This window comes from Prinia subflava, chromosome 5 (genome assembly GCF_021018805.1).
Source record: "Prinia subflava isolate CZ2003 ecotype Zambia chromosome 5, Cam_Psub_1.2, whole genome shotgun sequence".
NCBI classification, from domain to species: Eukaryota; Metazoa; Chordata; class Aves; order Passeriformes; family Cisticolidae; genus Prinia; species Prinia subflava.
Window position 1 is genome coordinate 56437215 of NC_086251.1, and position 23903 is coordinate 56461117.

A 23903-nucleotide genomic window follows, 5' to 3' on the forward strand; every position below is an offset into this window, starting at 1 on the left:
CTGATCTAAAGATGAGAGCTCTGCAATTTATGTTTTATTGTCAAATGTTTAAAGGATTAAATCTAAATAAAATACACAATACACAAGCTTCAAAGCACACGTTATCTTTAACATCTTATTTCCAATTAGCAAGTCAAAATAAAGAAGACATGGGGAACATCTGGCTTCAAAAGAAAAGCTCTGGAAAAAATCAAGATTTTGGTTCTTTTGGGCCTCATTTACGGCTGCTATTTTCCCAGACTCTTGAAACTGGATAAGATGGAAAGATTATTCTCTCTCTCAAAGAGGGGAAAATAGCAGACATACCACCATGTGATTGAGTATTACATCATTCATACTTGCAACAATACTGAGCCAGTCTGGCAGTTGAACTGAAAAGACATTTTCTTTTGCCTTCGAGGAAGGACATGGACTTGCCATAAAGGCAGATGAACAGGGAAAAGTTAGAAAAGGCTCAGCTCACCATTGTACTTGGCATGAATTACAAAATGCTGAAAGTGTTTCATTGAGAAGCAATTCCAGCATGAGGTTTGTGTATGAAAACTACATCATGCAAACAAAATCCTAGTGACAAACATCTAAAGGAAAGAAAACAGCTCTTTAGAAGGACCTTTACCCATTTTTAAAAGGCTTATACTTTATTAGGATGTAAAGAATCATTATCAAGACCACTTTCAAGATATAAGGCGGGGTCAGGTGTGAGAATGAATCCTGTTTTTACAAAACAAATTTGACAGGTAATATTGTTTCTCTGATATACCTTCACTTTGTTCTTAAGACATCAAAAACTGCAAGAGAGAAAAATCTGCATGAGACTTAAGAATAGGATGAAAAGTGGACACAATTTGAGAAAACTTCAAGCTAAAATATTTGCAGATAGCAAGCACAGAAGGGCTTATAGGTCTCAACGCACTGGCTTTTGTTCACCCTATTTTGCATTACTGATCTTAATTAATCTAATAAAATGACTTCGTGTTCTGAGGCAGCATTCTTACTGCATTAAAATTCAAATACACAATCTTCTATTTTAATGAAAGAGAGCATTTAATTTTCTAATTGACTTTTAAAGCATTAAAATGCATAAAATATTAGTGATGGCTACAACCAGGAATATTTTTCAGTGTCTGAATCAAAAATATCAACCATAATTGATCATGTTTGCTATCAGGATTTATTTAAACAAAGCATCAGGTAATGCTTTCTTTTTTTTTTTTTCCTCTTTAAGAGGGGCACAGCCATCCAGGGAAGGAAGGGGATGCATCTCCTCCTCATCCCACACCATGTCCAGCATATCCCCTGACAAAAGCAAGAATGTGCTGCACAATGACCAACTGTACCCCACTGTTTTTATTTAGCTGGTGTTAGCAACATATTAGCTCCCATCAGGTCAAAACACCACCCAGTTATAATTCTGGTTTTGCTGACATAAGCCCCAAATTTCAGATGCAGAGATAAACCGTATTAAGCTGAGAGCCAACCTAATTATTTCCTCTTTTAAACAAGCTTTAAGAAGATTGTTAAATATTTATTTTCCCAAGCATGCAAGGATCACTGAAGGTCAAAGACATCAGAGGTGTGATCCCTTCCTTATCGTCCCTCCTTTGTATTTATTTCCCTGGAAGGAGGCCTCCTGCCATCACACTCCCCTCCCTTCATCCATCACCCAGACCTCATCCTGACATTGTTCCCTGGTTATTCCCCATGCCTCTGCCACCAGCTTTCAGCTTCACCCCTCTCAGTGCTGCCAGTGAGGGCTGTCCCTTGTATTTCTACCCCAGAACTACTGATGCCTTTGTATCTCTCACTCCCTGCTTCGGTTCTTTCCTTGTTTCACCTGTACCATGAGAATGTCTCATCAGTTCAGACACCCCAAACTGGAGCCTAATTACTAAGAGGACAGACCATGCAATTCACTTCATTAATTATTATTTTTCATGCAATTCACTTCATTAATTATTATTTTTATGCATGCAATAACAGACGAGTATTGCACACATTAAAAATCTGGCTCAGATGCTTCTGCTGTAAGTACTTCTGGCTTACACAAGGCCTGACATGGTGATGGAGCAAACATTTCTCCTACCCACACATCATGTAATTCAAGCCCACAGTGACAAAGGCTTCAGTGAACCTACTCCAAAAGCCTTAATTTCAAAAGGCAACAGTGATTCTTGTTTGTCCCAACACATGAAGGTAAGATGGGCAAGGGCAAAGGACCTCCAGAATTAAAACAATGTAGGTGCAGCAGCTCTCCTGACTGGAAACTCCAAGGTTTTCAGCAGTCATAGAACATCCTGAGTTCAAAAGGACCCACAAGAATCATCAAAGTCCAACTCCTGACCCTGCACAGGACACCTCAAGAATCACACCATATGTCCAAGAGCATGGTCCAAATGTCTCTTGAGCTCTTTCAGGCTTTGTGCTGCGATCACTTCCTGGGGGAGTTGCTCCAGAGCCCAACCACCCTCTGGGTGAAGAACCTTTTCCTGACATCCAACCTAAACCTCTCCTGACACAGCTTTAGGACATTCCCTTGGGTCCTGTCACTGATCACCACAGAAAAGACATCAGTGCCTGCCCCTCCTCTTCCACCCACGAGGAAGTTACAGGCTGCAATCCTGTAACTTCTCTGCCTCTGCCTCCTCTTTTCCAGGCTGAACAACCCACACGACCTCGGCTGCCCCTTCTGATGGCCTCCCTCATGGCCCTTCACCATCCTCATGACCCTCCTTTGGACACTCTAACAATTTAATATCTTTTTGATCTTGTGGTGCCCAAAACTGCACCCAGGACTGGAGGTGAGGCCACCCCAGTGCTGTGCTTTGAGAAAAAACTGCCCAGAGAGAGACTTGAAACACTCTGCTCTGTAAAGCCATAAAGTATTTCTGCAGACAGATTTCAACAGAGTATTATTTTGACCTCTACTGTTCAAAATTTCCCTTAAATGAGGAAAACAAAACTATCAACACCAGCCAAAATCTGTAATCTTGATAGGCCATCTTGTGACCCTGTCCCCTTCTCCATCTCTGCAGATGGTTTGTTTAATGCTGCATTATGGAAAAGCTGACAATTTGAGCCACCTGCTGTGCACCAACATCCTGAAAGGAAAAAAGTTGGTCACCCCTCTACACAAAAGCTGGTGAGAATTTCATCAGTGAATTTAATGGGGCATGATCAGGTCTCCCCTTGGCTGGACCAAAGGTCAAGCTCTATTTTATCCAGTTAGTAACAAGTGAACAGCCAATTTTCAGAGTGTGCAGTTCTTAAACAAAACATTAGCCTGAGCACACACATATGCGTGCAAAATTGCAGTCCTCCTGCTTCTTTTGGATGATATATTTAGAAATCCTATTAGCTGGAGAGATCAACATTCTTATCTGAATTTCCAGGATGCTGTAACATGCAAAATTAGAGCAGCTCTCTTAAGTGGGTCAATTATCACTACTGCACTTACAGCAGCTTTTCCCCTCCCTCCCTGCAGCATCCGTAATGGGCATTTAGCACAAGGATTTAAACAGTCAGATGTTGAGTTGACACACACCACAATGTAAAGTTCCCTTCCCCTTTTATATTTTCAGAACCCGAAAGGAACAAAGGAAATCACCCAAGTACAGAATCTCCACAGTAAAATTGCAGTCTCCCAGAGCAGGGCACCCCGCAGGATAATTCCAGGCAGCAATCACACTCGCTGTTTTCCTGCCACCTCTGAGTCAGGCACAAGGAAGGTTTATGGCTTTCCCCTCCAAGGGATTGGAGCAGGACCTGAGGGCCACTAAGCACGTCCCCAGACTTGTCCCCCAGGGTGCAGGGCCACACAACCAGTTTGAAAGGCTTCAGGTTATTATCTCCTCAAGAAGGAATTCTCTTTAAAAAACACTGCAAACCACCAGACACAAGTGGAGCAATTCAAGTACCCAGCACCACTTCAGGGGCTACAAAGACATCCAGAGGACCTACGGAAACGCAGGCTCTCCTGCAACACCACTGGAGGCCAGGTGAGATATCTGAGAGGCTCCCTCTGCCTCACTGTCCCACTGCTGCCCACCCATGAGCAGCCCTGGCAGTAGGGGGATGCAGCAGGGAAGAGGAGAGAGCCACAGAGTGGAATATAAGATGTCAGTGACCACATGGAAAGGAAAATTTTATTTTCCCACCAACTGGAAACGTGAAACGCGTCATTCTCTCAGCACCACGCTTGCTATATACATATCTCTTTATAGGGGAAAAAAAATGTGTGAGGCAGCAGTGCAAGTGAAAGATGATATGATTCTCCTCCATTCCATGGAAAAGCAGACTGGATATGCAGGCTTCAGCTCATGAGCCATGCTGTTGAAATTCAACAGGTCCAGCCCTGGCGGGAGGAGAGGGTGATGGGGAGAAATTAAGGCGCAGAAATTAAATTTCTGTTGCTGTCCCTGCCTGCCCTCTTCCCTACATCTCCAGCATTTTCTCGTGTGGTACTAAATAGGAATGATCACAAAAGCCAAGCATTACCAAACACCTAACTCTTTGGAAATCTATGCAAATAACATGGGGCAACAACAGTCACACCCTATTTAAGGCAGCAATTTTTTCTTAATATATGAAACTCTTCCAGCTAAAATCCATCTGCTCAAAAACACAGCAAATTTAAAACTTCATTTTGAAATTAAGTGAACAAGGCTTTTGCAAGCCTTCAAGTCCAAGCAAATGCTTCATTAGGAAACATTTCTTCACCAAGAACGTGGTCAAACACTGGAACAGGCTTCCTAGAGAGGTGGTTGAAGCCCTCAGTGCTTAAGAAGCATTTGGAAAATGCCCTTAACAACATGGTATAGCTTTGGTCAGCCCTGAATTGGTCAAGCAGTTGGACTGGATGATCACTGTAGGTCAGTTCCAACTGAAAATATTCTGTTCAACTTACTATGAAGTAAGATCTTGGTGTCTTTTACACGCAGTGAAATGAAGTAATTTGCTTCAGTAAATATTATATATATATTAACTGTGCAATTTAAAATCCATTCTTATTCTTTTATGTCCTTGTCATACTCCACACTTGAACAAAACACATTTTCAATGCAACAGCAGTTAATAAAAAAAAAGTAAAAGGTCAGTTACTAAAAAGAAAGTCCTTAACCAGAGAGAAGTAGAAAGTGGATTTATTAACCTCCCTAACCACAGCTTTAAAGTTTCTTGATTAAAGCCTAATTTCAAAAGTTAACTTTTTAATCAGGAACACTAGGGCCTGCTGGCTCCAGGAAGTTTTAGTAGAGGTCAAAAGATTGCTGGAGATCTAATTTTTCATTTCTAATAAAAAGGGAAGTCTTGCCCTTTTCCTTGCAAAGACAGACCTTGAAGTGTTAGCAGAGAAACAAAGAATGTATCCATCAAAGGTTCTCATGGCGAGGCTGCACAAAGCTTCCCAAGACAGCACGGAACTGACAGAGCTGCTAACGCTCAAGAGGAAATTAGCTGAACTCCTCTTGCAAAGACCAACATGGCACAAAAGCCCAGTAGCTGCTGCCTGACCACGGATTAAAGAGAGCAGTTCCTCACTCCGTAACAGATTTTGTGGGTAACTCTGAATGTGTCACTTAGCCTCAGTTCTGCACCTGGAAATGAAGATAAATACTCCCAACTTCCCTTTCTGTGACATGAAAATAAACACATTAAACCAGGAGACTTTCAAATAGCTTGGCAATAAAGTACAAGCACTGCAGACAGATAGGAAATAACAAAGTGCTGCCCCATTCAGCTGCCCAGCTTTTTCCCAAACCCTTCTTGCCTGCTGGGATCCGGCAATGCCTTCGTGATCTTCCCTCAGACAAAAGGGAGGTTCACAGGGCAGAGGAAGCCAGGGAGGAAAAGCTCCTTATGCTTTCCCACCCAGCTCAAGTTTACATCTAAAAGACTTCAAGGCACCAAATGATCTCCTGGCAGCCCTCTGCTCCCAACGCCCAAACCAAAGAGATTGTTTTTCTTATACATTTATCAGAAATGCTCTTTTGCAAGCAGCTCAGGAGAGAGGACTCACTTGGCTGCCTTGGCCCGACCTCAGGAGGATCCCACCTCTGTCCTCTGACCACAAAAAGCCACCGAAGACCCCCTAATAACTCAACCTCAGTCTCAGAGGCTGCCCAGCTCAGAGCCCCCCATCACTGAGACTGATCAGCTCTACTGGAGGGAGAAAAAACTGCCCTGAATTTACCTTCAGAGGCAAACAGAGGGATATTTACACAAGATAGCTGGTGAGGGAACTTTGCAGGGACTCTTCTCATGTGGAAAAGCTTTTATTTACTATGTTCTGACAAGACAGGATTTGGTTTACAACTAAGGGTGCATTTTTCAGTGAGCTTCAAAGGAAAAGAATAAATAAATAGTATAAAAAGGTACATGTGTGTGGGATAAAATACATTTACCATGTAAAATGTTGCTTTAAAAGACCCCAGGTGGTAGCATTGGAAAATATTACACAAAAGAGTGGACAGTTGTACGGTTTTTCAAACCGCTGTGTACAGTAACAGGATTACAAACAGAATGAAATGTTCCTTGATTAAAACAAACTGATATCCCACCTGGAAAATCCTGGCCAGGCTGTCATTGTTCCTGAGTGACCCTGGGGCAGCCACAGGTTACAGCTGAGCCCATAAGTCACTCAAACCCTCACTCAAACCCCCTGCCTGGCTCTTCCCAAGTTCTCTCTCTCGGGAACCACCTAAAGCGCCCTTTGTTTCCATTCTACCATGTGTAGGGGGTGGAAAAGCTGCTCAAAACATTAAAGAGAAACAACTGAGGGCTGTTACTATTCCAAGAAACAAATTAAAAGCTAGAGTCTGGACTGCCCGGAGCGCTGGCAGTGCCAGACAAAGTCAGACGTCACTGGAAACGCTGAGCATCGCTCAGTCCCTGGGAGGGGGACAACAGGTTCCATCACACCTGAGGGTTTCAAAACCACTGCCTCATTCAGATGTATTTTTTGCATTCTATCTTTATTTCTCACACTGATAATACAGACACATTGTCACATTTTATAAAGAGAATAATAAACTGAAGTTTTTATAGGCAACTCATCAGAAGGATGAAACACCTCCCAGATCCAGCTAATAGTCAGCAAGCTGTTTTCCCTGGAAAACATTAACACTAACAAGCAATAAAGGAAGACAAATGAAAAGCTATACAAAAGTGGCTGCATTGTGGGGGTTCATGTCATATAACCTAACAAAAACCAAAAACTGATGTAAAATCAACGCATATCTCAAATAATATATACAAAATTTTCCAAAGGATTACAAATAAAAGCTGATCTTCAGATAAATAAGTCTCTATTTTCTTCTTAAGTTCTGGAACTATTTTTTCAGATAAAAAAAATTTGAGTTACCAGAATATTTTGCATTTTTGCATTAATTAAATAAGGCATAAGAACCAAGGAGAACATAATGTTTTCCTATTTCAGGCTGAGGTTTATTCAGGCATAATTCAGACTGCACTAGTAGACTTGGCTACAGTATTCTTCACATTTTCACAGAGGCTGACTGGCGACATGTACATTATGAAAAAAGAAGAATAAGCAGATAACCATGTCAGATAAATACATTCCACTCCCTCAATCTGAACTCGCAGACACAATTAAATTCTCTTTTCCCTCTCCAAATGCTTCCCACTCCTTTGGTTCTGCCACAAGAACACAACAATTATTGTCACTTCAGTCCCTCACTACGTCTCCCTGTACCTCTCCAGGCATTTTTGCTCCTTCTACTACACAACTCTTTAAGAAACATGATGTCCTCTACTGCTAACACTATTCTGTTCCCAGGTAACATCTCTTGCCTCCACAGCTCCTAAGTCACTTGGATAACTCATTTGGGCCACTCAAAACTAGTGAGCTCTCAGTTCTGAGGATGCTGCTGCCCTTTGCTACTTCTTCCATGTCACCTCTTTCCTCTAAAATACTTTCATCAATCTTCAGCCTTTAACCTCCTTTTCTAAATTTCTCCCACATTTCTTTGTTAGAATTCTAGAATGAACAACGAACACTTTAAAATCAGGAGCTTGGCTGAGTAGTGTATTTAAATGTTGAAGTGTTAAAAATACTGCATGTCCTTTGTACAGAATGACTGAGTGTAGTGCTCCTCTTCCCAAGCCCTCCTCAGCATCTTCTCCAGAAGACCAAAACCAGTGGCAAGTTCATTACCCTGAATATGGATTTTAATTCTTATTAAAGCACTTTATCACACCTGCTCTTGGCCCCTCTGCTCCAAAGGCCCTGGGAACATCCCTGCCTCCTGTGGCCCAGGTCTGTATTGCCAGATTTAATCTGGGAACAAGTATAACATGCTGATAATGATCATCATAACTAATCTACGGAGCCTTGAACATATTCTCATTTCAAAGGTCAGCAATTTGCACCCATAGCTGTCAGGTTCTCAAGCTTCTCATGAAAGGAAAAGATACCACAAAAGGAATTTGTATTTCAGTGTTGAGAGTCCATAATTTATTTAGGTTTTGTTTTTTAAACTACACTGGATTTTAAATAGTAATGGAAAACAAAACAAACCAACCAACCAAACAAAGCCACAGTGGAACACAGGCAGAAGCTGAATGAACTCCCTCTCCCAAAGTGACAAAGGTTAAATGCTTAGTATTAACTACAAAATTAAATTTTATCTAATGGATTAAAAAAAATAAACACTAAAAAATTGAGCTGTATAGACATGCACAACAACTTTTTCATTCCCAGGTAGCACAGTAACTGTGCAAATGAGGGTGGAGTATAATTGATATAGAAAGTCAGAACTCATCTTTATTCATACTTTACTCCTAATATTTTATGTGGAGTATCACAGACATTATCTCCATTTAACAAAGAAAGCTGGGAAATCCATTTAGGGATTTATTAAGTGTCAATTGGACCAGTACATCTTGCATGTGAGATAAACGCTGAAATACTTAAAAAGAAGGTCAAAAAACAAGTAAATTATTTTTGCTTTATTTGTTTGCTCTGCATTAGCTACACTTGCTGCACAGATGGCTGTACATTGCAGTGCACCTATCTGCCTCTTATGGCCCACGTTTCTTCAAATGCTATTTATCACTATCAGTGGGGAAAAATGGATTTGCATATTACGGCTGCGCTATCATTCAGAAGTATCAAGTAACAACTGTAAATAAATTACTCTAAACATGACATCAGCATAAATATAACACAGACTCAGAAAAGGGATCTTAGAGATAATTGATTTTCAACACCCTTGCCGTGGGCAGGGGCACCTTCCACCAGCCCAGGTTGTTTAGAGCCCGATCCGAGGTGTCCTTGAACACCTTCAGGAATGGGGCAGCCACAGCTCCTCTGGGTGACCTGTGCCAAGCCCTCAGTTCCCTCACTGTAAAGAATTTTTAATAGCTAATCTAATCCCACCCTCTTTCAGGTAGTTACCCGGAAAATATATTATCAAAATATTGCTAACACCTTAAAATCAACACTGTCTTTATGGCAGCGACAGAGTGCTGCTGTTCAAAGTTCACATGGAGACTTTACAGTAGGAAAGACCAATGTAATAGGCAAGCCTGCCTTTTAATTCCATTCTTCCTGCAAAACCACATTTTTTAAAACATGCAAATACAATGACCACAGCACTACTACAAGATATACTTTTAGAATAAAGAATACAGTTTCTGAAACTGCAAAAAAAATATCATCTCAATCTTAAAAGGAAAGCTAAAGTGTTCAACTGCAAAAATATAGAATGAGAGCAGCAATCTAGAAAAAGCATTAGATTACAATACTGAAGATGCGGACACGCTGTTTTAAAGTAGAAAGGAGCTAAACACAGAATTGTAGAATGATAAAATGATAGAAAGGTTGGAGAGTTAGAAGGGGCCTTAAAATACGTCCAGTTCCATAGGCAAGGACACCTTTCACTAGACCAGGTTGCTCAGAGCCACAGCAACGGAAGTAATTGTTTGATACTAAACTCTGAACTCCAGCAACTAAAACACAATATAAAAGAAATAAAAACATATAAAATAAATTATTTTGTACGGTCATCAGTATTTAAAGCTTATGTGGATTTTTATTAAGTTCTGCAAGACAAAAGTAAGGATGGTAAAGCAGGGAGTACTCACTTGGAATCTGTCCTGTGTGCACCTCCAGCCACTGATTTCCTGTATGATTTTTGAGCAAATTTCAGAATTTATCAAACATCTTTTTTTAATAACTAAAACAGGAGTGATACTGTCCTTCCCGCAAGTATCAGAAGAAGGAAATCCAAATATGTTGATGGAAAACCCACTGAAACTCTAATCTGTTCTTTGATGCTGACACTGCAGGAGGTTTGGGGTTAACTGTCATTTACTTTAAAAGAGAAAAACAAAATAAACAAAAAAACCTCCACAAATAATAAACCCTAGCAAAGCACGGGGGAAGTGCAATTTTATATTTGCAGCAAATGTTGTAAAAGAAGAAATTCAGAGTTAGTGATTAGAGGCAGAATGACATTTATAGCATTAACTACTAAGTATTGTACATTTAGAAAGGGAACAAATTGACTTGAACCACAGGAAACACTCCCATTTCACTTCAGTGTGTTAAACCAGCAATGACCAAGTTAGCTCTTAAACACTTACCTTTTCCCAGTTTGAAACAAGGTCTAACTGGGATAGTTGATTTGCTAAAAGTGGGTCTCCTATTTATTTATATTTTGTAACTGTGAAAGGATACGAGGAGTTCCTTCTGTCCTACACACCAGGTAGAGACAGGCAGCAATGACGTGGGTCGTCTTTCGGCCCCGGGTTAGATGTTTGCTCACAGCCATCTTGAAAAAATTAAAGGCAGTATCCAGACAATGCTGATTGAGTTGAAGCTGGTTTCCCAAGTGGTGAATCTGACGCTTCCCTAGAAAAATTAACAAGGAAAAGAAAAGCTTTACAACTATGAAGTTAATGTGCTTTTAGATAGGGGTCTTTTAGTGTTGGGGGTGCTTTTTAAGACAAAATGAAGGAGGTGGATTTTGGATTTTGTCTCTCTATGAAATACAATGATCTCAACTTTCAGGAACTATTTAGCCTTAGCTCCTCAGGACAAAAAAAAAAAAAAAGCCTTGTTTTGGACTGCTAAAATTGAAACACATGCAATCAATGAGCTCTGGAAAACTCAGCCACAAACATCAGTCCCACAGAGGATCCAAGCCATAGCCAAGCCTTCTCAGACAAAAGATAATGCCCCTCTCCCTTAACATCATTTGCCAATTAGCATTTGATTAGCCGTAGCCAAAACCCAGAGGTCATGATGTGTTTGACACCGAGGTGCAAACAGAGAAGACATTTTGCTGCAGCTCTCCAAGAAGTGATGGAGTTTGCTGTTCCTCTGACCACAAATGAAGTCTGAAAGGAAAGAGCTGTGCTCCCAGCTTGCCCATGATCCCAATGATGGGAGGCACTTCCTTCCTCCAAACACATTCGCACCCCAGCCTTCATTTGAGGCTTGTCTGCCAGACTACTTAGATTAGCTTGTGGCTTCAGGAAACAAATGTGCCTTCACCCTTAAATAAAACAATAAAAAGAAAAAAAAAATGTGTTTTGGATGATTCATTGCAGGAAGTGGTCCAGCTGCTGGGGCAGATGCGGGAAGCAAGGTCCAATCCGTCCCCACAGCTCCAGCTTCAGAAGAATGTGCCGAAAAGACAGCTTAAGATAAAGATGGGGGAAGTCATGAGGAAAACAGAGCACTCAAGTTCCTCAGCATACGGGGTCAGACAGCACATCAAGAAAAATCCTTTAATTCAATGTGCCGGGCAGATGTTTCCAGCACACGTATTTACAGGAAACTCTCATCTGTTCCCTTCAGAGAGGGCAGGAGCAGCTTTGGAAGGGGCACAGAGGTGCCTGCCATGGCCACCACTGCTCACAGGAAGCAATGGCAACCACACGATGCTTCCCAGAACACCATGGGCTGCTGCACAGACCACACATCTGAGTTCTACACAAATCACCATCATCACTAACAACACGGTAAAAGTGCTTCACCTCTCACAACCTTTTGCCAAAGATGCTGGTTTTAACAAGAAGTGAGTCCAGCCAGGCAGCTGGGGTCAGCAGGACTCCAGTCAAACTGGAGCTGCCACAAAGCAGCAGCTTCTCCTTCCTGCACACGTGGAAATTATTGCACTCACCACCAAGATATCCTTTAAGGCACATTGGTCAACCAGGTGTGACACGTTTGGATGAAGACATAACAGCAGAGGAAGGATCCATCACCCTCCGTGGGAGGTGTGGGCACGATAAGCTACTCAAGGGTAATCCAAAGCCCATTAGGTGAAGTTTTTCCACTGCCATCAGCAGGCCCTGGGCTGACACTCACCAGACTCAAATATAAATACCACATCTTCCTAAAATGAAGGTACTAACTAGCACCCAGTCTTTCCAGAATTTTCTTTCACACTCTACAACTTCTATGCTGCTTTTTCTGTCCCTAAGAAAGATTCAGTTCATACTCATTTGGGGAGGGGAAAAAATGTACTTGAGTACTAAAAACTCATTTTGCAGTAGCAGCAAAGCAGCTTCCCTTCAAAAACAAAGAATATTCCAAAAGAGGAAAAAAGAATAACATAGAGGAAGATACTCGAAATTAATTTCTTTCATAAGCTATTTTCACCACCGAGCTGCTCCCATCCCCAAGCTGCCATTAATATTCTGAGTATTTAACCTTTTCTTAATTTCAAATGTTGAAATATAATTAATTCATCATAATCCATCCTAAGAAAACAGTATGCTTGTTTGAGTAATATATGCATTTTTAGCTGAGCTCTTCATCCACCATCAATATTTTAAAATGGAATTACTTTAGAGGTAATTACTAAAAAAATACTAAAGAGATCTAAGAGAAAGGTACTTGTCTACTTAGGAAATGCTATCTGAATGTTCTACTCAGCCTTCTGCAAACCAGAGACGGCTTTAATTCTGTATGCTAGGACTCCCTCAAGCTGCTCTGTGGTATTATATCAGTCATGGAGTTTGTGGAAAAACAAGACAACTGTTACACTGCTGCTTATCCCCCAAATGAACAACTTAATTCAGGACAAGAATCATCCTAGAAATTATGTGTATTTTGATGACTAACTTGGTTTTGTCCTTATTTGTGAGAAGAGAGAAAGAAATGTACTGCTTACAGCACCATCGAAGATAAACATTTACATTCTGTAACCAGTCTCCTATTTACTAAAGAAAGATCAAAAGCTTTGTTGTTTCCCCATCACCACCTCCACCCCTTGAATTTAACATGACAAGAAAATTCTATTTTTCTGGTATCTTATGTAACACTAAGAAAAAACAAAAAGCTGGAAAAGTTAGCTTTAGCAACTGTGCTTCTAGATTTCTCCACAGGAAACTTCAAGAAACCCTTTACTCCTTCTGGTTCCTTCCCAGATTTAAGAATGCACTTCACAGAGTCCACGAAAAGGCAGATATCAGCTAGATGGCTGTCACCCCAGTACTGCAGTACACAACCAAGCCATTGTAGAGTGCCCTCACCCTAGTCAGATGACAACCAAATGTATGTCATGTTGTGACTTCCAACCTTTTCTGCCTAGCTGGCCAATCTGACATTTCCAGAGCTGAAAAATGGGTCTCTGTAACATTTTATTTAACTATAAATACAGTGATTTAATCTGTTGGTATCTGAAGAGCAGATGTTCATACATAGAGAAATTGGGCTTAAGAAAACAACCAATCAAAATAAACTCCCTATCCAATGCTTCAGTTCCTGCTGACAAACAAGACAAGAGTCCAAACACTCATTCATACTGCCAGTCCTCAAGATGGGAAGTCCTCAGAGCTGAGCAGTGGCAGCCACAACCCTTGCTAAGCATTGGGATTCTGCTCCCCCAGCAGCAGGGTCAGCGCAGGGAGGAGCTGCCGAGCAGCTGCAAGCTCCAGGGCTGGGAAGATGAGCAAATCCCTCCAGCAGACCTACAGCACTGCATGATGGCCATCAGCCCTTGAACATCCTCCCACTCCCAGTGCTCCTCGCTAGCTGGGTGGCATTTTACAACCTTGCAGTTGCTGTTTCCCTCCTGTGTCCCTCTTTGCTCTGACTCCCAGCTCCAGTCAGCCCCCACACTGCCGCTCTCCCCCCAGTGCAAGGATGCAACAAGCCTGAGGATCTGAGGATCTCACCCAAAACAGTGGGAATATCCAACAATACAGCACAGTTTACTAGCAATCTACTCAGTGTTCACCTGATTCCATTGCAGTGTTACAAACTCCAATGAAATGAAATTCTTTACTAGATGGAAAAGAACTGATACACCTTTAAACCCTGTCATGCTCTGGGTTTTAGAAAACTCACAACACCTTCCTGACTTTCTTATCCACTTTATCCTGTAGGACAGCTTTTTAAAATGTTTCAGTGTGACCCTGCTGTAAAAACCTGCAGTTACTATCTCAGTACAATAAAGGAATGTCATCATGTGGAATGGTCAGAATAAAGTATTGCATTTTTTTTCCGAATTGCTATGTAGAAGCACAAGTTGTAACACAAAATATACAGGGGTAAAACAAGTCTCTTAGTAGGTGCATCTTTTAATAATAACTTGCAATAAGCATTGTCTCTTTGGGCCTTACAGGTTTGTGACAGGTGCTGGGATTCTTTTTTTAAACCTCAAGAAATAGCACCTTTGAGGTCAAAGCTTACACTTCATGTTGCCCTTGCAATTTAGTGATGGCAAGAAAATCGGTATCTAAGTACCTTTGGGAGAAGGGCAGTGTCTTTTTAAAAAGGCAGGACAAGTCCAACAGCAAGGTTTCAAATATTCTCCCCCTTCTCTCACCAATAGAAAGTAATACATTTTCTTTTAAAGAGCAAAAGAACAAGAGTCTAGAAACTACAGAAATTCTGCAATGCACAGAGCACACACCACGCAATTCCCATTTATTTCTCAAAGGCTCATAATACCATTGGGGTGGAGGGGGAGGCAGGGGAAGAAGTGAAAGAGAAAGAAGTTTGCACTTCTGTAATCAACACACAAAATCAAGTTCCCAGGCTACCAAGAAGTAAAGTTTATCACGCTCCTGAATCTGCAACAAAAAACAAAGGGCCCTTTTCAGCTTTTAGTTTCAACCCTACTAAAAAAAAAAGTGTTTCTACCCATCTACTCCCAGCATGCTGAAAGAAACACCATCATCTTCTCATCCCATGCCAACATCAATGCTTTGAACTGGCACAGCAGACCTGAAGTGACAAGTTCACATAGGACCACTGAACACTACTATCCTTTTATTTCAGATAATTTCCATTCTTTTGACAGAGGAAACAGTGGTTATTACAAAACAAAATGTGTAGGCCAGAAATCACTGTCAAAAAAAATAGATTTGCAGAATATCTTGGTTCTATTAAATGCTTACACAAGAGGCAGTTGAAAGCAAAACTGCAGCTTAAGTTATAATAGAGGCAAAGTAGAAAAAGAGGGAAAATCAGACATATTCTTTACAAGCAATTTTCTTTCTTTTATGATCTCGTTACTACAGAAACATCTTGTTCTCTTCCCCTGTGGAAGAGGAATCATACCTTTTCTTGGATCCCTTAAAAGTCAGTAATGTCAAGCAGCTACAGCTCTACATTACTGTTATCTGGCTTCTGTCTGCTCATCTGCAGCCTTTCCTTCAGTCTTACAGAGGCTGTGACACTGCTATTTCATAGTACTTGTCAGGACGAGGCATAAGTTTTTAGGGAAATAACAGGCAGTACAAAGCCAGAGCCTAAATGAATTGTTATTACAATACTAAAGTGCATCATCAAAATCCAGGCATATGAATTTTCTGCCCTTTCTACAATTTGCTCAAGGGGCCATGAAAAATAGTGCTACCTGAAGCAGGGAACAGAGTCATGTTAACAGCACTAATCCCTCTTTTGCAAAAAGGATTGTTATGGTAACAAACACTAGATTCTATTAAAAGAAACATTTTGGATGGTTTTCGCTTGGGTATTCATTTCCAGCATTTGAATTCCTTTACCAACTGAATTTTACATGCAGATTTTGTTCTGCATTTGGGTTTTCATTCCTTTTCCTTCTTTGAAAAGGTTCCCCAAAAGAACTCCAAAAAAGGGGAAAAGAGCAGTTTTTATGTGTGACCATCCCTGCACGCTTTGTCACATCTTTCAGTTTCAGCAATTCCCAGCTCAAAGCCTGAATGAATTTCCTGCTCTTTGCTCCATGCCAGACTTCTATGTTATTTGTATAACAAATCAGTAAAACAAACAAACAAAGGCACAACAGGGACAGTCCAGTAGGGCTACACTCATGAAGGCTGGTCCCAGCAGCCTAATCAAGGGGAAAGTCCTGTGATCAAAGCCAAGAAAATATTTAAAGGGAGGGAAGCGAGGCGACGGCCGCAGCGCTCACACCGAGCATTTCCAGCCACACACGCAATGCTGGGAGTGAGGAACAGCTTCATCCCTGTCAGCCTGCAAGGAAAAAGGCCAATGAACACTAAAAGCAGCAGCACAGCAGGACACTGCAGCAGTGCTGACCCAGCACAATAACAAGTTTAATTTCATCAAGGTTAGCTAAGAGTTATTCCCAGTAACACCTAATTGCCCGTGAGGAAAGTGATGACCATGCTGGCCTCGTGCCCACGCTCTGCCTAACTCGAGCCCAGCTCCAAATCCCTATCTTGGCATCTGCTTGTGGGTGCACCCCACATCCCCAAACCCAGGCTCCTCCACACAAGAGCTCCCCAGTTCCTCTACAGGATGTGTCAGTTCCCAGGCTGAGCAGCCTGGAGCCTGGGAACACTTGGCCCTGCTCCGACCGATGCATCCCCAGTGCCTGTGTCACCTGGCAGACCTGCTCCAGGGGCTGCCCAAGGGTACGCTCTGTTCCTCTTATCTCAGCAGAATAAAACAGTTCCTGGCCCTTTCCCTGTGATATTTCACCAACTGTGCCAGCAAAACTGTTTGTGGCAATGAACAGAAAACCAAACCAGTAAAACCTGTGACCTGTGTTAAAAATAACCTTGTGAAATAAAAATGACTCAATCCAGACCTGTTTACTGAAGGATTGATGCCTCCTCTTTATCTCTGTAGGGCCAGACCCAGACTATCTGAGTGCAGAGACCTGTATCCAATTTCTCTGCCCGCTGACAACAATCCAACCCATCCATTTTGCCTCCCATGAGAGCAGCCCATCTACCAGGTGCAGGTCCCCTCTGTCCTGGTAAAGCCCTTCCAGAGCACATCAAAGGCCCATTCACTCATTCAGCTAAAGAGAACAGCCATGCATCTTTAAGATTAATGGCTTAAGAATTCAGATGGTGGTCACTGCCGCAACCACTTTTTAAATATTTGATACTAAGCTACTTTTCTTTCACCTAGAAAATTTGCTGTTAACATCTCTTCTCAGCACTTACCCGTACTTCTTTAAGTATTCATTCCCTCAAAATTGGCCCTTGTATTCCATTAATGCCAAAACAGGACTGCAAAGCACCCACATAACTTCTCCCACCCCCCTCCTCAAGCACATTTTCCATTCCCTGATCCTCTGATACCACTCCCACGTAAATTGCCTCCTTGCATATACAGCAACTGACCATCTGAATTAATTTTAACCAGTCTAAAAAATCTGGCATTGCAAGTGGTTCCTCTGATTTTCTGCATGCAGTTCCTGGAATTCTGCTTCCCTCACAGGTGGCACTTCTACAGCTGCCATTTTATTCCCAATTCCATCTAACTGCTACCCACATTTCAACAACAGACTAGAAGCCATACGGTTGATGCAGGTTGATGCACTTAACTATTGCTAATCTCGCCCATCGTCCTCAAGACAGCAGCTTGCTCATTTCTTAACCCTGCTTAATTACTCTTTAGCACAGCTGAAGAACCACTTGCTCATAAAGTCCTTACTGAACTTCACTTATGGTGCCACACTGGAAAACCATAGTCAGAGCTGACATTAGAAGAAAACAAAAGCAAGAAAACCCCAACAAAACTCTTATCTGTTGATTCATCAGCTTTGAAGGAACTGGATTACAACTGTTTTAAGTGAAGCTAAAGCCCAAGCTGTTCCTGCAGACAGTGTTCCCACCTCCAATATGATATTTACATGGCCACACACTGATACAGATGAGGGAATGTGCTGTGCTGAAAATCAACCCAAACGACAAAAAAAGGTGAATTTTCATTTGGACCAGTTCCCTCATGTAACTCAACAAGCAGCCTCCCAAGCCCTAACGGCGGCAGAATGTGGCAGGGGCGAAGAGAAATGCTGTCAGCAGCCACATTCACGTGGATCAACTTAAAGCAAATGTGAGACTGAAGCCTAAATGGGTCAAAGAGAAAAGTACACACTATCCCTACGCTTCCCTCCTGCTTCCCTGCTACTAATCCCAGCCCTCGCTGCTCCTCCTGCACAAGGCAGCTTACACAAAAATCTAACTTACCACAGTTTAAACAAATACTATCACGCTCATTAGTTATTTGTCTATTAGAATGATTCAGGTTGTTTCAGATTCATTTTGAAAGGAAGCAAATATGGGCTTTTTTATAGCCAAAAGTTTAGCTAACTGAGTTTTTTTACTTGCAGAAGATTTGCAGCTGTTTCAAAGTTGAAACAGCTGGAAAACTGTACTACTGGCAAGAACTGTGAGCATATCTATGATTAATGTAGCATAACCCTTACCTGTCTCACATTAAGGGAATTGGAAAGAAAAAATTAAAATACCAAGAACTTTTAGAGATTTTAGACATGCAAGATTTCCTTCTGAAAGCACCACCCAGTTAGGCCTTGCTTTTATCTTCCTCTGTATTGTTTGGACAGTGATTTTGTTGGTTTTTTTTTTTTTTAATTACATTTTAAAGGACAGTTATTCTTAGAGATTTTTTAATATCTATATACATATAAACCTTTTCTCTTACACTTATCAATTACCAATTGTTACTCTTGTCACAACAAGAAATGGGACATTTCTGGTGTCACACAACATTACTGCTGATCCAAGCACTACCTTCAACCACCCAAAAATCATTTATACATCTCTGCAAGCAAAAAAAAAAAAAAAAGAAAAATATTTGCTCATGATATAATCTGACAGTTTTGAAAAGATCACTTTTTAAAAGTTTTAAAAACCTGCAATTCTAGCATGAGAATGATAGAACCCATTTCATACTTTTACAACGTAGAAAGCATTTAACTAACAAGCAACTGTCATCAATCTACACAATGGGAAAAATCCACGAATACTTCACAATATAGGAAAAAAACTCCACTACCTATTGGTAAAAGTTATCAGTACCTTTAAAACAAAACCAAAATGATGACTGAACACAAAGGGATCCACTGCTGCAGTGGAAAAGTTTGCAGATGCGAGCAGCATATAAATCAGTGCAGCGTTATCTGCTCGCTGACAGCCAGCTCTCCTGCCTTCCCTGCACATCGCCAGGCACAGAGGAGTGAAAGCTGACAGGAGCCATTTTTCAGCCCTGCAGACACCAGGGAAGCCACAGGAGCCCCGGCAGTCACAGGGAGTCTCATGGACGAGGAGGATGCAGGAGCTGATGGCATCCCCTGCCAGAGCTGCCACTGAGACTGAGGGATAGGGACAGGAGCAGAAGTAATTGAGTTACCACAGCTGAACAATTACCACTTCCCAGCTGCACTGCAGCAGCCATTAGATAAGGTCACACATACTAAGATTGTTTAAAAAAAAAAAAAAACAAAAACAACCTTCCTGTTTAATCTATATTCTCTGCTATAAAAGCCAGTCCAGCCTTTCCCTTTTCCTGCCAAGAGGCCCCTGTACATCCCTGTGAACCTTCCCTGCTTTCCTTGTCCACCTTTAACGCTCACCGTTCATAACATGTCTGAGAATTTACTTGTCCTCAGACACGCACAGAACAATTTTCCTGTCCTAGAGCTCAGCCCTGCTCCTCTGCACACCAGTTGTTCTGTCAAAATACAGCTGTTAGTGGTAAGTTATTTCAACTCTCCATCATCCAACTGTGCAGGCAGGAAGAACCATATAGACAGACACTAATATTCACTCTGCTCTCAGCCTCTACTTAAGGTTGTTGCTGCTTTCTCAGGACTGAAAAAGGCCTGGGCTCAGATTTTCATTGTGGGGGTTTGTTTTTCGGGCTTTGGGGATTTCTTTCCTTTCTCCTCCCCTAAAATTCCACAAACATATCTAACAAAGGGCACTCTCTTCACATCCAGACCTTACCCAACTGGCAGTCAAAGAGGATGACAACAGTCATTTCCAAAGTAAAAATTTCATAAGTATCAACTAATTGGAAAATTTCTTATATCATCAAACCCCATGAAAATATAGTGAGAAGGCATCAAGGTGAAAGGATGCTAAGTAGTTGAGGGGGTGAAAAAAAAGAGGGAGTTATTAGAGATATCAAAGGGATAAGAGATAAAACATGATCTAAAAATGGAAGCAGAGAGAACTGAAATCAAGCAGGGAAAGGCACAGAGCTGTTACAAAAGCAAGACAGACTGTATTAGGCTAATACTTATTTAAGGTATTTTTATATGAAGCTGACGAGTGGTCAAATACTTATTCCTTTATAGAGGAGGGATAAGAAACCTGGCAGTTAGATAAGACAGCATCAATCTTTATCCAGGCTGCTGCTAAAGAATTAAATTCCGCCCTTAGCTTGTCCCTGGCAGCTGAGTCCATCAGCTACAGCATTCATGCACGCAGTGTGATTGTGCAGGGGCTGCTCTCCTTTAGCACCACAAATGGCCTATTTAGACCAAAGCTCCAGCTGCCCTTGGTAACTGCACCTCTGTCCTGCCCAGAGATGATGGAAGACATTATGGACAGGGCTTCAGCCTCAACTTTGCATTTCCTTCCTTTTTAAACTAAGCATAACTGAAGGTTGCCACAAATCTCAGCTAAACCATGTAGTGAATCAGTGATGCCATTTATCAAGTCAGTCTCTTGTGGTATCTACTTCAGCCTGGAGTTGGAAAGAGATTTATGTTCAAAGAGAAAATGCACATATGTCAGGAACAGGCTTGTATTTCTTTAAACAATAACATTAAGTCAGATGTACAGACTGTTTCAGTAAAGAATTAAAACTACAATGCCATTGACATATTTCCAGAGAGCCAACAAGGCCCTCTTAGAAAGTATTTGGCATATCTGAATAATATTTATCTGTATGTTTGTGATGCCTTCCATTTATATGAGGCTGCTATTTATGTATGGGATGTCATACATCAACAACTGTTTGGGATGAGGAAATTCTCACTAGACTTTGTTATTCTCCTCTGGAGCCCTGATCACCCTAGAATAAAAGACTGAGGGCATGGCTGGGAAATAGAGGCTGGATGTTTAAAGACCCAGAGACTGAACTTAGAACCTTCACCTAATTATCAGACATGATTTGTTAAGAGAAAAGCAGAAGTTCACTAGATCTCTGGAATATAAGGGAAATTTAAGCCATAAATAGATACAAGCATGAGTTCATGCCTAAGGGCTAATAACATGAAATTAAAGGAAAATATAAGCACTGTGTTAACAGGACCTTACAACAAAATTCACTGGACCTCATAACAGCTTCTCAAGGGAAATGGTGGAAACTCCCACTGCTTGGAACATATGAATCCAGTAAGAGCAAAACACAAGAAAAATTTGTGATATTGAATGATGCTATATAAGAAAAATGGGCTAAGATGATTTACTAGGTTAAAGGAAGTTCTTGTGCTTTTGCAAAACTGTAACCTTCAGAGAGAGGCTGCTTTGCATGACAGAATCATTCTGTATTGTCAGTGTACAGAACACAAGAAAAAAATCCATCCACCCTTTCCTCCCCAAACAGCCACCACTGCTGACTCGTACAACAGCCTCCAGCCTGCTCAGTTTGACACAGAACAGCCTGACCTGGACAATAAAGATCCACCTACTCACATTTCTGCCTCTTAATTTTTTTTTCCAGTCACCACACCATTCTAGTTTTCCTAAATTAAATATTTATTAAATATGAAGCAGCATTAATTATTTATTAAATATTGTATTAACAGCACATCCCACGAAAAAACTCCAAAAAATCTCAACACTTCTTCATGCAACAAAATCTGAGAATTTTTCTCCATAACCAAATCTTCAGATACCAACTTCCTTTGCTATTCTAGATGATCCACTTACCTCCTGTGTGCCAGTCCTTAATAGCGAAAGAAAATTTTAGGTAAGCACAATTACATTTTTCTGTTCTTTATGTGCTGAACCTCAAAGATCAATTACAACAGGGCTTTTTCTGTGCAGCCTGACTCCAAGATAGGATGTGGGATCATCCATTAAACATACGTATCCAAGACTAGATGCATTATTAATTCCTTTTCCTCTAGGTAATATGGTATGGTGAAAAATAGCTACCAGAGAACATACTGACTACTAAAGACTTCAACAGAAATCAGTGGATTTATGTGATGATTGCCATGCAGCAACCTAACAGGTCTCATTAAAGGAGACATAGATTCTTCTCCCCTGATAATGCCACTGCTCCTACAGGATGCTCAACACAAGAAAGAGTATTGATTGCAACAAACCCCCAAAATAGTTTTGAGACCAGCTGAGAGAATGATCTATCTGAATTTAACATTGCCCAGGTCTGACTACAGACAGGTCTAAATTTCACAGCATTTTCTGACTGGTGACAGTGTTTGGAATTTTTTTTTTTTTTTTAATAAGCTGACTATAAAATACAACCTGCCTCAGAGTTTCAATCAGGCAGTTGCTGTGAAGACCAAAATGAGCTTTTTCTTTTATTTTGTGGAGCTGTAATCAAAGAAGCTGCCCTAAGGAATGGCTTAACATCAGCATCATCTTGAACCTAACTAACATATTGCTTCAATACAGTCCACAGAGTAAATTCTATTTACTGACCTATTTCAAGATCCACAAAAATAAACAAACACTTCAATCAACTGCCTGCCTCAGACCTGTTTATGCTACAAGCAGCTCCTCACTGAAGGCCTCAGAAGTTCTATTGCAACATTAATCAACCTCAAGGACCACAGTTTTCCTCTGCAAAACAATTATAATCTGGGCCTTCCTACCTTTTGTATTTTACTCGAGTGTTATGAAAAGCAGACAGGCTGATGAAATTCTGCCTAGCTTTATGCAAGATAACTTTACATCCACATATCCATGCCCCTGGCAGCTACAACAGCAACAGGACACACCAAAGTTCACATTGGACATTTCATGGTCCAATGCCATCCTACTGCACTGTCCTACAACCAGAAGCACGGATGCTGCTTTGTTTAATCCAGCTTTTTATTATCTGAAGCACTCCACTTCTAATGAAAGCCATGCCCCTATGGATGGGAAGCTGAACTTGGCACAACCAAACATTTCTGAGGACCTCAAATGTGGTTTTACCCTCTAGTAACAGTGCCTGTTAACATTTTGAAATCAGAGCACTCAAACTTTAACCACATCTTGCTGCAAGTGGCTGTTATTACGTTGTCTCCCTTTTATGCTGTCTACAGACTGAATCAGGAATGGGTATCTGACACAAGGATCCTTCTTAGCTTAACAGGGAGTGAGTGCTTCTGGAGGAGATGGAAAACCACACACAATTCCTGTGCTGAGCCATGGAGGCAGGTGACAGCCCCTTGACTTCTGCTGCAAAATGCAAAGGAGACAATTCATGCCAAATATACTTTTTTAAGAACTTGATTTTCATTTCCATGTGACTGCTTACACTCCCTTATGCTCTCCTTTATCTTCTGCTGAAGTTTTCTTAGGATGTTGAATTTGGTATTTAATATTCAGTGTCACTGTAATCCCACAACTTGACTTTGCTGGCACAACAAATCAGTGTTTCTCAGAAATCCAAAACAACCTCAAAGCTTTTTTTCCCCTCTGTGTTAAAGACCTTGATCAACGTCAAGTTTCCTCTCCTTCTTAAAGCCGGAATCAAT

At 41.2% G+C, this 23903-nt stretch overlaps 1 protein-coding gene across 1 annotated transcript in view; it reads right to left on the reverse strand.

Moving 5' to 3' along the window:
* The window catches only part of BRF1 (BRF1 RNA polymerase III transcription initiation factor subunit), a 171457-nt gene that overhangs the window by 117807 nt on the left and 29747 nt on the right, over positions 1 to 23903 (reverse strand). Inside the window, exon 3 of the mRNA XM_063399514.1 lies at positions 10697 to 10870. Coding sequence (XP_063255584.1) covers positions 10697 to 10870 — 174 coding nt within the window. The remainder of the gene's footprint in view (positions 1 to 10696; positions 10871 to 23903) is intronic.